This window comes from Maylandia zebra, linkage group LG3 (genome assembly GCF_041146795.1).
Source record: "Maylandia zebra isolate NMK-2024a linkage group LG3, Mzebra_GT3a, whole genome shotgun sequence".
Lineage (NCBI taxonomy): Eukaryota > Metazoa > Chordata > Actinopteri > Cichliformes > Cichlidae > Maylandia > Maylandia zebra.
The window spans coordinates 12,554,390-12,566,913 of NC_135169.1; the positions used below are offsets into that span (position 1 = coordinate 12,554,390).

Consider the following 12,524-nt stretch of genomic DNA (forward strand, 5'->3'; position numbering starts at 1 on the left):
AGTGAATGTGTTTAATTGTAGGCAGGACATTACTGGATATTCTTGTGTAATTGCTACAGAATAATTTATGTTAAACTTTGTTATTGCTACAGGAGAATATTTATTTTATTATTTTACATATACATTTTTTTTCCTGGGGACCCTGTGACACCCCATTGAAGAGCTGTAGGCTGTGGATCTCTTAAGATCTCACTGTTGGGTTTGTAAGGCCATGTTACTCCTAAATTTCTATCTTGTTCAAAGAGAAGATATAAAACAAAGTTCTAAGCTAATCGACTTTAGTGTTCTCCTTTTAAAAAAAAAAAGAATCGATAAGAGAATTGAATCGTTAAACAGAATCGAAAATGGAATCGGAATCATTAAAATCTTATCAATACCCATCCCTACCTTTGACCCTCACTGAGGTTAAAATACCTGAGACTCTCTACTGTTTGCTTTTAGAAATGAAAAAGCCTCTTAGATGAGAGGTGACACGTCTTCAAGAAAGCTAAAGAAGTTTAGTCACTTTCCTTCCAAACTTCTTAGACCACCATGAGCTGGATGACTGTGGTTCATACTGTTGCCTCACAGGAAGAAAGTTGTTGGTTAGAATCCACCAGCTGGGCTGTTTGTGTGAAGTTTGCATGTTCTCCCTCCACCTGTCTGGGTTCTCTCCAAAGTCATATATTATTATGTTAACTGGTGATTCAGGTGATTGCCTGCAGGTGTGAATGTGAACATGAATGGTTGTCTGTCTCTCCATAACCTGTCTAGTTGGACCTCATCTGTCACACTATGAAAGCTACTATAGGCTCCGCCCACATTAGACTCCAAAAGGACAACACAGCAGTGAAAGCTTTAAGGTGTGGTAACTTTGCAATTGGGTAGTCCCCTCCATATGAGCATAAGGTGTACCTCAGTTTCTCACTTCTCATTCTCAATATACAGCCTATAATATTAGTAATAGTTAAAGCCTGCAAACACAGCATCTATCCTTATTCTGTCAAACACTTTCTTACAAAGATAACCTTTGATTAAGGTTTGTTGCAGTATCATCTACACACACTCACAAACATGTTGATATCGAAGTGTTTTAGATTGTTTAACAGCAGGTGTGTTTTTCCTTCCCTCCACTTTTCTGTGGGTAAGGTAAAATACATTAAGATGTTACTTCATGTTTTTATGTTATTTGCAATTTATATGTAAACATAAGTGCAAAAGTTTCAGTACATATCAATATGTCATGAGGCTTGAAGACAGGAAGTCTCTGTGATACTGCAGAGTCCAGCAGACAGTTTGGAGTCAAACACTGACGTCATCATCACAGGTGTAGGAACCATTTCTGTAACAGCAGCCAAACAGACACATTAGTATCAGTAGGTTTAGATGATTTACTGGCTCCTCTGCTGGTTACAAAGCAGTGATTATACTTTGGAGTTTTGTGTTATACTGTGAGGAACTGGCCTGTTTGGAAGTTGCAGTAAGAAGAAAAACATGTCTGTATATGATGTTGTGGACAGAGAGAGTGATGGATGATTTTATTTATTTCAGAGATAAATGAACATTTACAGCACGTCCACGCAGAGACTCTTAAAGACATGAGCGTGAGAAACAAGCTTTTCACCGTTTCTCTTGATGCCCACATGCTTTATTTATCCTTTAGTCCAGCATGTGTCATCACCACAATAAAGCTACTTTTAACCTGTTTTCACACATTGTCATACCTGCACATTTCCACTCTGCTGTGTTGACTTTAAAGAAGACAAACGTTAGACTTCAGGCTGAAACCACAGGCTGCATTTCCTCTTTTCTTGGAGGCCCAGACAGAAATTTTGTGGTATCAGATTTTCAGCAGATAAAAATAAACCAGTAACAGTCTTTTACACACATGCAGTCATCACAGTCTGCTCAGAGAAACAAAGGGGGGTCAGAAAAGAATTAAAGGGTGACCCGAACCACTAGGTTCACATGTCATATGTACTCTTGTCTACACGCTGAGGCATCTGTCAATTAATATTAATCTGAAACATCATCACCCTCCTTTTTTCTTCTTTGTGTGTGTGTTTGTATTTAGATTTGTGAAGTTGTGCCCTTAATCTTCATAACATCAAAATCAATAATCAAAAACACCAGCAAAGTGCATCATGATGAGACCCAGAATCAAAACATTACAGCAAAGCTGAATACACTAGTGTATATAACACCCAGCAGTGTGGTAAACTGTGCTGAGAGAGCATCTGCACCCCATAAGACGAAGAAGCCAAGAACACCAGCATGCTGTGTGAGAAACATGCATGAAAGTCAGAACACCTCTGTCAGTGCATTCACGTGGCTAGTGGGTCCTCTCTGTGGCTGACTGGCTGTTAACCCAGTGAGTGAGAGTTTCTCCCACTGCATGGTGGTCCACCAGATCTGGAGTCGCTTCAGAGGGGCAGAAGTTTTTTTCCCCCAGAGAATCAACACATTGTCATCTGTTCTTCTACCTGCAGACAACTTGGTGCACTCCTCACCACAGGCTCTTCTCTGTGCCTTCCCTCCATATCCCTCCTCCAGTTATTCCTTCACCAGGTCCAGACCGAGGAGTTGATCCTGGTGACCCCTCTTTGGCCCTACATGCTAGTTTTCAGCTATCCGGCCACTCATGGCCAGGACACCCCCGGAGCTCCCTGTTCTGAGGGACCTCCTGTTCCAGGTGAGGGGGTCACTGTTCCATCTTTTCCCAGTAGGGCTCAGGGTGACAGCCTGTACCCTGAGAGGGAGAGGCTCCATGCCTGGCCTGATCTAAAAGTGAGAATGCTGCAGGAGTTTTGTGTGCTATCCACCAGGACTGCCTACTGCTTCCTTTGGGGGCTGTTTGCCTCCTGGTGTGCGGCCCACCAGCTGGACCCCCACCAGACCACAGTTAACATGATTCTTTGTGAGCTGCACACTCTGTCGGTCCAAAGGCAATGATGAAGGTGACACAGGGGTTATCCTCCGGCCTAACCCTGGGTTGCTGCTGACGACCCCATCTGAATTTCACCTGTCCAAGTCAGTGGAGTTATGAATATTCCTCACAGGGGACCTGCACAAGGAGGCAGCTGGGAGCCAGGTTGCCCTGTGCCATCTCTGTGCTTTGGCACAGAACTTCTTGCTTATCCGGCCGTTCAGGAAGTCAGACCAGCCGTTTGTGAGCTGGTCTGACTGAGAGGTGGAGGAAGATCTCAGCCTGGGCGTTTACCGTCTTATGTAGTCTGGAAGATGTGTGGTTGGTGGGGTGGGTGCAGTTTTCTCTGTGGTGGGGTTGGGTGGACTGTCCAGGGCTCTGTGGAGCCGGGGGGCGCTACTGCACTGGGCCCCGGTCTGATGGGCCTGGGCCCCCCTTCCCTGGCGGGTCGCGGAGGGTGGGAGTGCCTACTGGGGTCAGCGGGGGAGCTGGCCCCAGGGAGGGGTTACCTGCCCCTCCCTTCCTTCCCTCCCCATCTCCAGCTGCCTCCCTCTTCCCGCTCCTCCACAACCACCCACACATGCAGGGCCTTGGAGTGGGGGTATGTCACCAGGGTGCAGAGGAGGCTACCCCCCCCCCCCCCCCCCCCCCCCCCCCTGTCCCCTTCTGGCTGCCTCTGCCTCAATTTTATCCCACAACTTAGACATTCACATTATTCACACTCTCATTACACATACATATAGGATCTTGGGGGTGGGCACAATCACGGAGTCCAAATCACCATCAGGGTGTATACCTCACCCCTGACGTCGTTGCCCACCTCTCAATTTTAAATACACTTAGTCATTGAGGGTTAGCAGGAGGGACTATGCGCTTACCTGCTGCTCCTTGGCAGGTAGCTCCATGCCCTCCTGGGTTTTAATTGCACCTTAGAACACATATGCATCAACATTACAATGAGCGGGTGGAGGGAGGTTTGGAGTCTTCTCCCACCCCCATTCTCTGCGGCCTGCTGGAGCGGGAGGGCTAGTAGGAGGAGTTGGCCGTCCGACTGCGGTCTGGGGTGTGGGGCCTCCCTGCTGCTGCGGAGTCGGGGTGGTCTGCCTCTCCCCACCGCAGGGAAAAGGGTAACACCACCTGGGTCTGGGTGCAATTCCCCCCTCCAGGGGCAAGGGTACCTAGACCCGGTTTGTAGAGTACGCTTGGGGAGTGTGATTGTGTGTACAGCGTCTCTTTATGTCTGTCTCCACGTTGGTTGAGTGTGGAGTGAGTGCATATGAGAGCATGAGGGTGGGAATGGATGTTTGTGTCTGTGTGTGCCTGTATGTCTGTGTCTATATGTCAGGTTGGGTATCAGACGCCACCTCTCTGGGGACACCTCAGGCCCTCCAAGGTTTGGAGGCCTATCTCCACCCACCACCACTTCCCCTGCCGGCTCACTCCTTGGCGGCCGCTTGTCGGGGCCTGGGGCCTGGGGCTCGCTCGGGCCCCTTTGGAGGTGGGGTGCCCCCGGCCTCTCGGCCTAGGGCTCGGTCACTCAGGCGCAGCTGGGGGCCGGCGGAGCTCACGGGCGCGTCACTGCAACTCCCCCTGACTTCTGCTCCGCGGCTGCTGGGCGAGCCCTCATCTGGGACTCTCCTCAGCTCTTACTGGGACAGTGGCGCGGCTGCCCCTCTGTTGGTCTTCCATGGTCTCTTGTGTTCTGGGGGCCTCTGGATGTCTGGAGTTTTGATCTCCTCCATACCCGCTTCACACCCTGGAGGACGGGGCTGTGGCCCCCCCACACTCCCTAGCAGATCATTAAATGGAGAAACCTTTGGAATGCAAGCATGCTGATCCACACAGGTATGCACACATGGGTATTCACAGACGCGGACTAAAGCTTTCTTGGCTGCTGCCTCAAAGCACACTGTGCGCTGTCTATCTTGCGTGCTGCACAATATCGTTTATTACTTAGTAAATACTGATATCTATGACTAGCTAGTTTATTGTGATGGTGCTTTGTTTTCTCTATTATTATGTTGCTCTTTGTTGTTTGCTGTCTCCTCTGTTTGTTTTTGTTTGTTTGTTTGTTTGTTTTTTCTCCATACAGGTGACCCAGGAGTTCTTTTTTTTTTTTCTCTCTCTCTCTTCCCCCCCCTTCTCACCGTCTCTTCTCCCCTTTGGTTTTCTTCCTTTCTCTCCCCCTCTCTCTCTCATTCATTCCCCCTGTCCTATTTATTAAAAAAAAAAAAAAAAAAAAAAAAAAAAATGACAAAGGATGAACTGAAGCTCTGCCATCACATAATGTCGCATACTGCTGTTTCTGATGTCATTTAGAAAAAAAAAAAAAAAAAAAAAAAAAAAAAGAAAACCTTGTGTGCTGTCCATGGTGCTGAAATTATATCAGTTTAATGAATTTAATATCACTCCTTATTAGTCGTGTGCAATACTGCAAGATTTGGTATCAATCTAATACCAAGTAAAGACCAGGCCTATATCGCTGATACTGATACCAGTACCAATACTTTTTAATAATTACCATCATCAGTGTTGCTAATTCTGAATGAATGTTCATGACCTTTAAGACAGCCAGGTTGCTTCTTAGATGAAACTGCAGCAGTGCGTACAGGAAAGAAACAGAAAGTAAAGTATCGAGTTCATTACACTCGTAAGGAAAAAGAACGTGTTGGTTGACCAGGAGGACTGGGAGACTATGACAGATACAATAAATTATAAATGGATTATGTCTCCCTCTATTGGCCACCAGCTGTAAACACAGTCCTGTGATTGTACTTGGAAGCTGTGTTCAGAGTCTGACATGAGAAATATGGGAGAGGAACTATATCTGTATGTCCACACTGACACTTACCGTTATTTACCATGGGCCCACCAGCGGAGAATGCGGTTTAGAAAAGAAGAGAAGCTGAGATTTACAGGGATATTTGGTGTATTACGGTACAATCACAATAGTGTAAGCATAGTTTGATTTCCAAAAATGATAACACTTCGCCCAGTCATGAAGAATTTTCTTAATACTGTTTGTTTAAAGAAAAATTTAACATATTTAAACGATGCCTTCTCTGTGCGATTAATGAATGGTGAAATAAAAAATGTGATATAGGCTTTTAGGCAAGAAGTGCAAAACAAAAAATAACTTAAAAACCTCTGGAATTAAAAGAAAATGGTACAGAAAGAAGGCCTTGTCTGTATAAGAAAAATTACCTGTACCGTGATGGTACGAGGGAAATTTCTTTTGCAGTTCGTCTGAAAAGCTGCACTTGCGCTTTGGCATCTTTTAAAGATCATCTGTTCCATCTGTGAGGCAGAACAACCACTCACAAAGCAGAAGCTCGGCATGTGACATCACACATATGACCCATATGTGTGATGTCACACCTGCAGGCCTATAGAAAAACCCGGACATTTTCATCAGTCTCGAAAATCCCCTTGGACAGAACGTGAAAAGAGGACATGTCCGGGGAAAAGAGGACGGTTGGTTACCCTAGATCACACGCTATCGCTGTCTTAACACAGAAAAGTCAACTCCGGCTGGTTTTACCAGGGTGACTCGCACTACTGTATCTCTCGACCAGTTGGGCTAGAGAGAAACGGTTACTGAAAGATGAGAAGAAAAACATTACGAAACTTAACGGTGCATCATTAGAATGCACGGTCCAATCACAGGTAAGTAATGATGACACGTGGAGCACTTGGCTCTCCACAATAGAGAGAGATTTGCAATATAAAAAGAAGGATATACAAAAAATTGAGTGGGCTAGGCTCAAATACTTTTTTGTACTAGTATAGTTCATATTTAAAGTTGATGTTGTATTACATTTCATTTATGTTAAATCTGTTTCCACTTCACTATAAATCTGAAAAAACAGAGTCTGTTTTTTCCCCACTGTTGTTCCACTGTCATACGAATACAATAAAGTATAACGACTGCCAGGTATTGAAAGCTGAGGATTTTCTGGGGGAAAAAAGGGCAAAAGCTGTCCCTTACAGTATGATTTCTGACACTTTTACAGCCAAGATTATGATACCTGGTAAAGGGTCTTTTAAAGGACCTACCTTTGAACAATGATATCTGCTGTTTTCTGTCTGTACCGTTCGGCACTGTATTTTTGTCTGATATTTTTCTAAATAAGAGTTTTCATCAGTTCTCACAGTGTGGTATTTTTCCTAGTACAGGTAGATCATATAAAATGTGCAGTCCACACAGAGAACAAGTGCAGTGCTACAGGGGCACACCTGACACTTTTGTATCCCTTCAACTAAGGAAATACTTTATATTTATATCTGACAATATCAGCATGTAGCTGTCAAGACAACACCACTGTGCTGTTATTGTCTGCATTTCTTGTTGCCTCTTTGCTAAAAAAAGTCATTTACTTTTTCTCTTCAACCACAGGCTGCTTTTCCTCTTTTCTGGGGGCTCAGGCGGAAATCATGAGTCATTTTCAGCAGATAAATAAATAGGATATAGCAGACAGTTAGAAAAGACATTTTTATCCACATATAAGCATCACGGGTCACTCAGAAGAACAAAGACGTTTTGTCGTGATATTATTTGATTATTTTTAAAAGCACCAAAAATATTTTACACACATCAAACTGTACACAGCATAAAAGACACAAACATCACCTACAGAAAACAATTTGATCACACACAAAATGTTCTCTGTCATGGCCTCAGTGATGACATGAATAACATTGTAAAATGTTATTCATTTTACAACATAACAATCAAAGAAAGGATTTGTTGCCCGGACACTGAACTGTGTGCTGTTGGACTCAGGCCGTATTATTTACCCAGGGAATTCTCTCACGTCATCTTGGTGGCTGTTTATGTTCCCCCCTCTGCTAACCCCACAGCTGCATGTGACACTATCCACTCTGCCATAGCTCGGCTACAGACTCAGCACCCGAGTGCCTTTATTGTGATCTCGGGTGACTTCAACCATGTATCACTGGACAATACACTACCAACATTCAAACAATATGTGGACTGTCCCACCAGGGGAGAGAAAACTTTAGACTTACTGTATGCTAACGTCAAGGATGCATACAGCTCCTCCTCCCTCCCCCCACTTGGTAGGTCAGATCATAACCTGATTCACCTCACCCCCCGCTATGTGCCAATTGTGAGGAGGGAACCTGTGACCACCAGGACTGTTAGGAGGTGGTCAGAGGAGGCAATAGCGGAACTACAGGGCTGTTTTGAGGTGACCGACTGGGAAACACTCTGTGAGCCTCACGCCGAGGACATCAATGGGCTTACTGAGTGTATCACAGACTACATAACTTTCTGCACCGACTCCATTGTTCCAGCTCAGACTGTTCATTGTTACCCAAATGACAAGCCGTGGGTGACTAAGGACATCAAAGCCCTCCTCAACAACAAGAAGAGGGCTTTCAGAGGGGGCAACAAAGAGGAGGTGAGGAAGGTCCAGGTGTTACTAAAGGGCAAGATCAGAGAGGCTAAGGACAATTACAGGAGGAAGCTGGAGTGGAAACTCCAGCAGAACAGCATGAGAGAGGTGTGGAGGGGCATGAAGACCATCACTGGATTCAGGCCAACCAACAGCAGGGGAGCTGAGGGAGGTGAGAATAGAGCCGAGGAGTTGAATCTGTTTTTCAATAGATTCGACACCACAGTGTCTGCTCCCACCCCCACAACCTCACCTGCAGTCAGCCTGGAATCCAGAGCCACACCACTGTGCCAGCCTCTCTCTTCACATGTTGCCTCCTGTGAGATTCCTGACACCCCTCCCCCACCCATCACCTTCACTCAATACCAGGTTGAGATGCAAATGAGGAGACTTCACTCAGGCAAGTCTGCTGGACCAGACGGAGTGAGTCCCCTTGTCCTCAAGGCCTGTGCCCCCCAGCTGTGTGGAGTCTTTCATAAACTGTTTATGCTGAGTCTGAGTCTGCAGAGGGTCCCGGTGATGTGGAAGACATCATGCCTCGTCCCTGTACCAAAGACGCCTCGTCCCAGTGGCCCCCAGGATTATAGGCCCGTGGCACTGACCTCCCACATCATGAAGACCCTGGAAAGGCTCATCCTGGACCAGCTGCGACCCATAGTAAGACCACATCTGGATCCCCTTCAGTTCGCTTATCAGCCTCGTCTCGGAACAGAGGACGCCATCATCTACCTGCTCAATCGTGTCTACACCCATCTGGACCAGCCGGCGAGCACTGTGAGGGTCATGTTTTTTGACTTTTCCAGTGCTTTCAACACCATCAGGCCGACCCTCCTGGGTGATAAGTTAGCAGCGATGCAGGTGGATGCTTCTCTGGTGTCCTGGATTGTTGATTACCTGACAGGAAGACCACAATATGTACGTCTCCCACAGTGTGTGTCTGACAAGGTGATTAGCAACACAGGGGCACCACAGGGGACTGTCCTCTCCCCCTTCCTCTTCACCCTCTACACCACAGACTTCAGCCACTGCACAGAGACCTGCCATCTTCAGAAGTTTTCTGATGACTCTGCGGTGGTTGGATGCATCAGCAGGGATGATGAGACAGAGTACCGGGCTGTGGTCGACTCCTTTGTCACGTGGTGTGAGCAGAATCATCTGCAGCTCAACGTGGCAAAGACCAAGGAACTGATCGTGGACTTCAGGAAGACCAGGAAACACTTGACCCCTGTTTCAATCCAGGGGGTCAGTGTTGACATTGTGGAGGACTATAAATACCTTGGAGTACACATTGACAATAAACTGGACTGGGCTAAAAACACCACAGCACTTTACAGGAAGGGCCAGAGTCGTCTCTATTTTTTGAGGCGACTGAGGTCCTTCAACATCTGCCAGAAAATGCTGAGGATTTTCTATGAGTCTGTGGTGGCCAGTGCGATCCTCTATGCTGTTGCATGCTGGGGGAGCAGGCTGAGGGTCGCAGATGCCAACAGACTTAATAAACTGATCCGTAAGGCCAGCAATGTTGTGGGGATGGAGCTGGACTCCCTCAAGGTGGTGTCGGAGAGGCGGATGCTGTCCAAGATAAAGACAATGTTGGATAACACCTCCCACCCACTCCATGACATGTTGGTCAGTCACAGGAGCTCGTTCAGTGAGAGACTGAGATTACCGAAAAGCACTACTGAACGACACAGGAAATCATTCCTGCCTGTGGCCATCTCCCTGTACAACGCATCCACTTAACACACTGTTTGCTGCTACAACTACACATGTTTCTTTTCCAAATATTTATTTATAAGTGACTTATGTATGTATGTATGTATGTATATATATGTATATATTGTACTATTCTTAGTTAGCGTATTGTCTGTCTTGTCTTAATGTTGGTTTAAAATGGAGCACTGTAACAAAAAATAATTTCCCCCAGGGATCAATAAAGTATTCTGATTCTGATTCTGATTCTGAAAATCTGAACATTGACAATAAGTTTTTGTGCATCACAATTTGGAAACATGTATATTAACATAATTCTTATTATTTATTGTTACTTATATGAAATATATGCAATAAACATCTCCATACAGCAAGCTTTTGTTAAATTCCCCAATTCTTTGATCTTTGCGCTGAAGGAAGAACAACACTCGGTGTATAAATGCTCAATCAACAATCTCTTTAATCGATACAATTCTCTTTATTCCATACAACACTTTGAGCATTACAAACGGCCAGACGGAGATGTGGACAGGAGGGTATCTGGCAAAATCTCGAAGTGTCTGACCGTTTCTCACACTCTTGTAGCTTCAGCCTCCCTCTAAACTAAGCATTTACATTTTTTCTCTCTCTCAGTAAGTGTAAGTTATGACCTTGGCTTCCTGTGCAGTATGTTTTGTTCTTTCTAATCAGACAAATAAGGCTATGATTCTCTGCAAACAGCATTTCTTATAAATCAGCAGTATAATGCATCATAAGACAGTGTAATATTTCATTCCTGTTTTTTCTCAGAACAAATAATCAACTAATTTTATTACATGTACATGGGGATTTTCACAGTTCAGCATCAATCATCAAAATCTGCTGGGGCAGTCCCAACAGCACACAGAGGTCAACAACCTTTGTCTTCTCAAAACTAGGCGCCTGCTAATGTCTCTCTATCTGCTGTCTCCCTTTCTCGTGTCCTTGCTGCCCATTTCTTCGCACACTGTGTTCTCCTTTCTGCCACCTCTGCTTCTCACATACACCTCTGACTTATTCTCCCAATTCTGTGTGTCTGCTCTATGTGTGAGTGTTTAGCAGCTTGACCTATGGCCTACTTAAATGAATAACGAATATAATGCTTTACTATCGTTAATACAACTAAATCCCTAATACTAAAATAATCTATTCTTACACTTTAAAGATAACATGTAAAATTCAGCAGGAAGTGAGTGAACATCTTATAGAAATAAAACAAAGAGACTGAAACAAACTCACAGAACCAAATCATGAAATTGTGTCTTGACAGAAACAATGTCCCACACCATCCACCCTCCACTTATTACAACAGAAATAAACACAATAGGATTTTAATACAAAGATGAACCATATAATCAGTCTTCCAGTGTTGATATTAAACCAAGAGCATGTCATTGTTTACACTGACGTTGTTGACGTTGTTCGTGAGTCTTGAGTTTTGTTGAAATAATCCTTTTATGGACCTGAAACAAAATCAGAACAAATACGAGTTTGAAAGTGAAAAACAAAGAAATAATGTTGCCAAAGATGTGATGATGCTTTCTGACACGTTCATGCTTTAATCACACAGAACTGATCTCATCTATTTTATTCAGACATCACAACAGCAGCAGAACACAACTAAAGCCAATCGTATAAAAAGTGATTCAGCTCATCAGCTCCACAAACTTTAGCAATGATGTCACACATTTAACTGCACATGTAATCTGATTACTAATGATTCAGTGTCTGTAGAGTTCACATTTGTACCTGAGGCTGATTCAGGATTCACATTATTGTAGTCAGAGCTCTCCTCTGTGCCATCATGTCTGCCTGTAGTGATGATGGATTATTGTGTTTAATAACATGGAGATTGTCTTCCTCTAAAATTACACAAGTTACAAAAACATTCGACCAATTATTACATTTCATGTTTCTTGTACTCACTCCTTTTATCAAGACCTTCAAGCTGAAATCCAGATGTGACGTTGTTGTATTCATCTGCTGAAATAATGAAGTTTGATCAGTCAGAATAAATATTTACATTTCTTACAGCTCTGCTATTATCAAAGTTTATACTGTTTGTACCACTTCCAGTGTTTCCAGAGCCTCTGATTGATTCATAGACTGAAAGATCACCTACAAGTCATTGAAAATAAGAAAGAAGGAAGAAAAATATTATTTATTTTTGTTTTTGTCACTGTTTGCTGGAAAACTGAGTGTTGAAAACTGTATTAAAGAGAAAAGTAATAATTTCTGGTCTCACCATGAAGAAGAGAGGAGTAAACCTGAGTTTCATTCTGGTTGGATGTTTGTTGTGAAGCAGAGCTTTGATTGGTGCTCTGAGACTGAGTGAGACTGAAACAAATAATGAAAATTTAATGAGGAATAATTCAAAGTTAGCTTCATTTGAAGTTATATAAATGAAACTAAACTGCTGCACCAACCTCTTACAACAGGGTTCTGTAAAAAGCACAAAGATTATTACATCA

General features: G+C 44.1%; 1 protein-coding gene and 1 long non-coding RNA gene across 2 annotated transcripts in view; both read right to left on the reverse strand.

The window, feature by feature from the left end:
* Positions 1-11,808: 11,808 nt before the first annotated feature.
* LOC143414788 (uncharacterized) lies at positions 11,809-12,399 on the reverse strand. Its single transcript, XR_013095463.1, has 4 exons — positions 12,299-12,399; positions 12,121-12,171; positions 11,980-12,036; positions 11,809-11,865 (listed from the first exon to the last, which is right to left on the reverse strand). It is a non-coding gene; the product is annotated as an uncharacterized LOC143414788 (long non-coding RNA).
* Positions 12,400-12,482: 83 nt separating this feature from the next.
* The window catches only part of LOC143416667 (uncharacterized), a 96,963-nt gene continuing 96,921 nt past the window's right edge, over positions 12,483-12,524 (reverse strand). The window contains exon 6 of the mRNA XM_076882120.1: positions 12,483-12,495. Within this exon, the coding sequence (XP_076738235.1) occupies positions 12,483-12,495 (13 nt within the window). The remainder of the gene's footprint in view (positions 12,496-12,524) is intronic.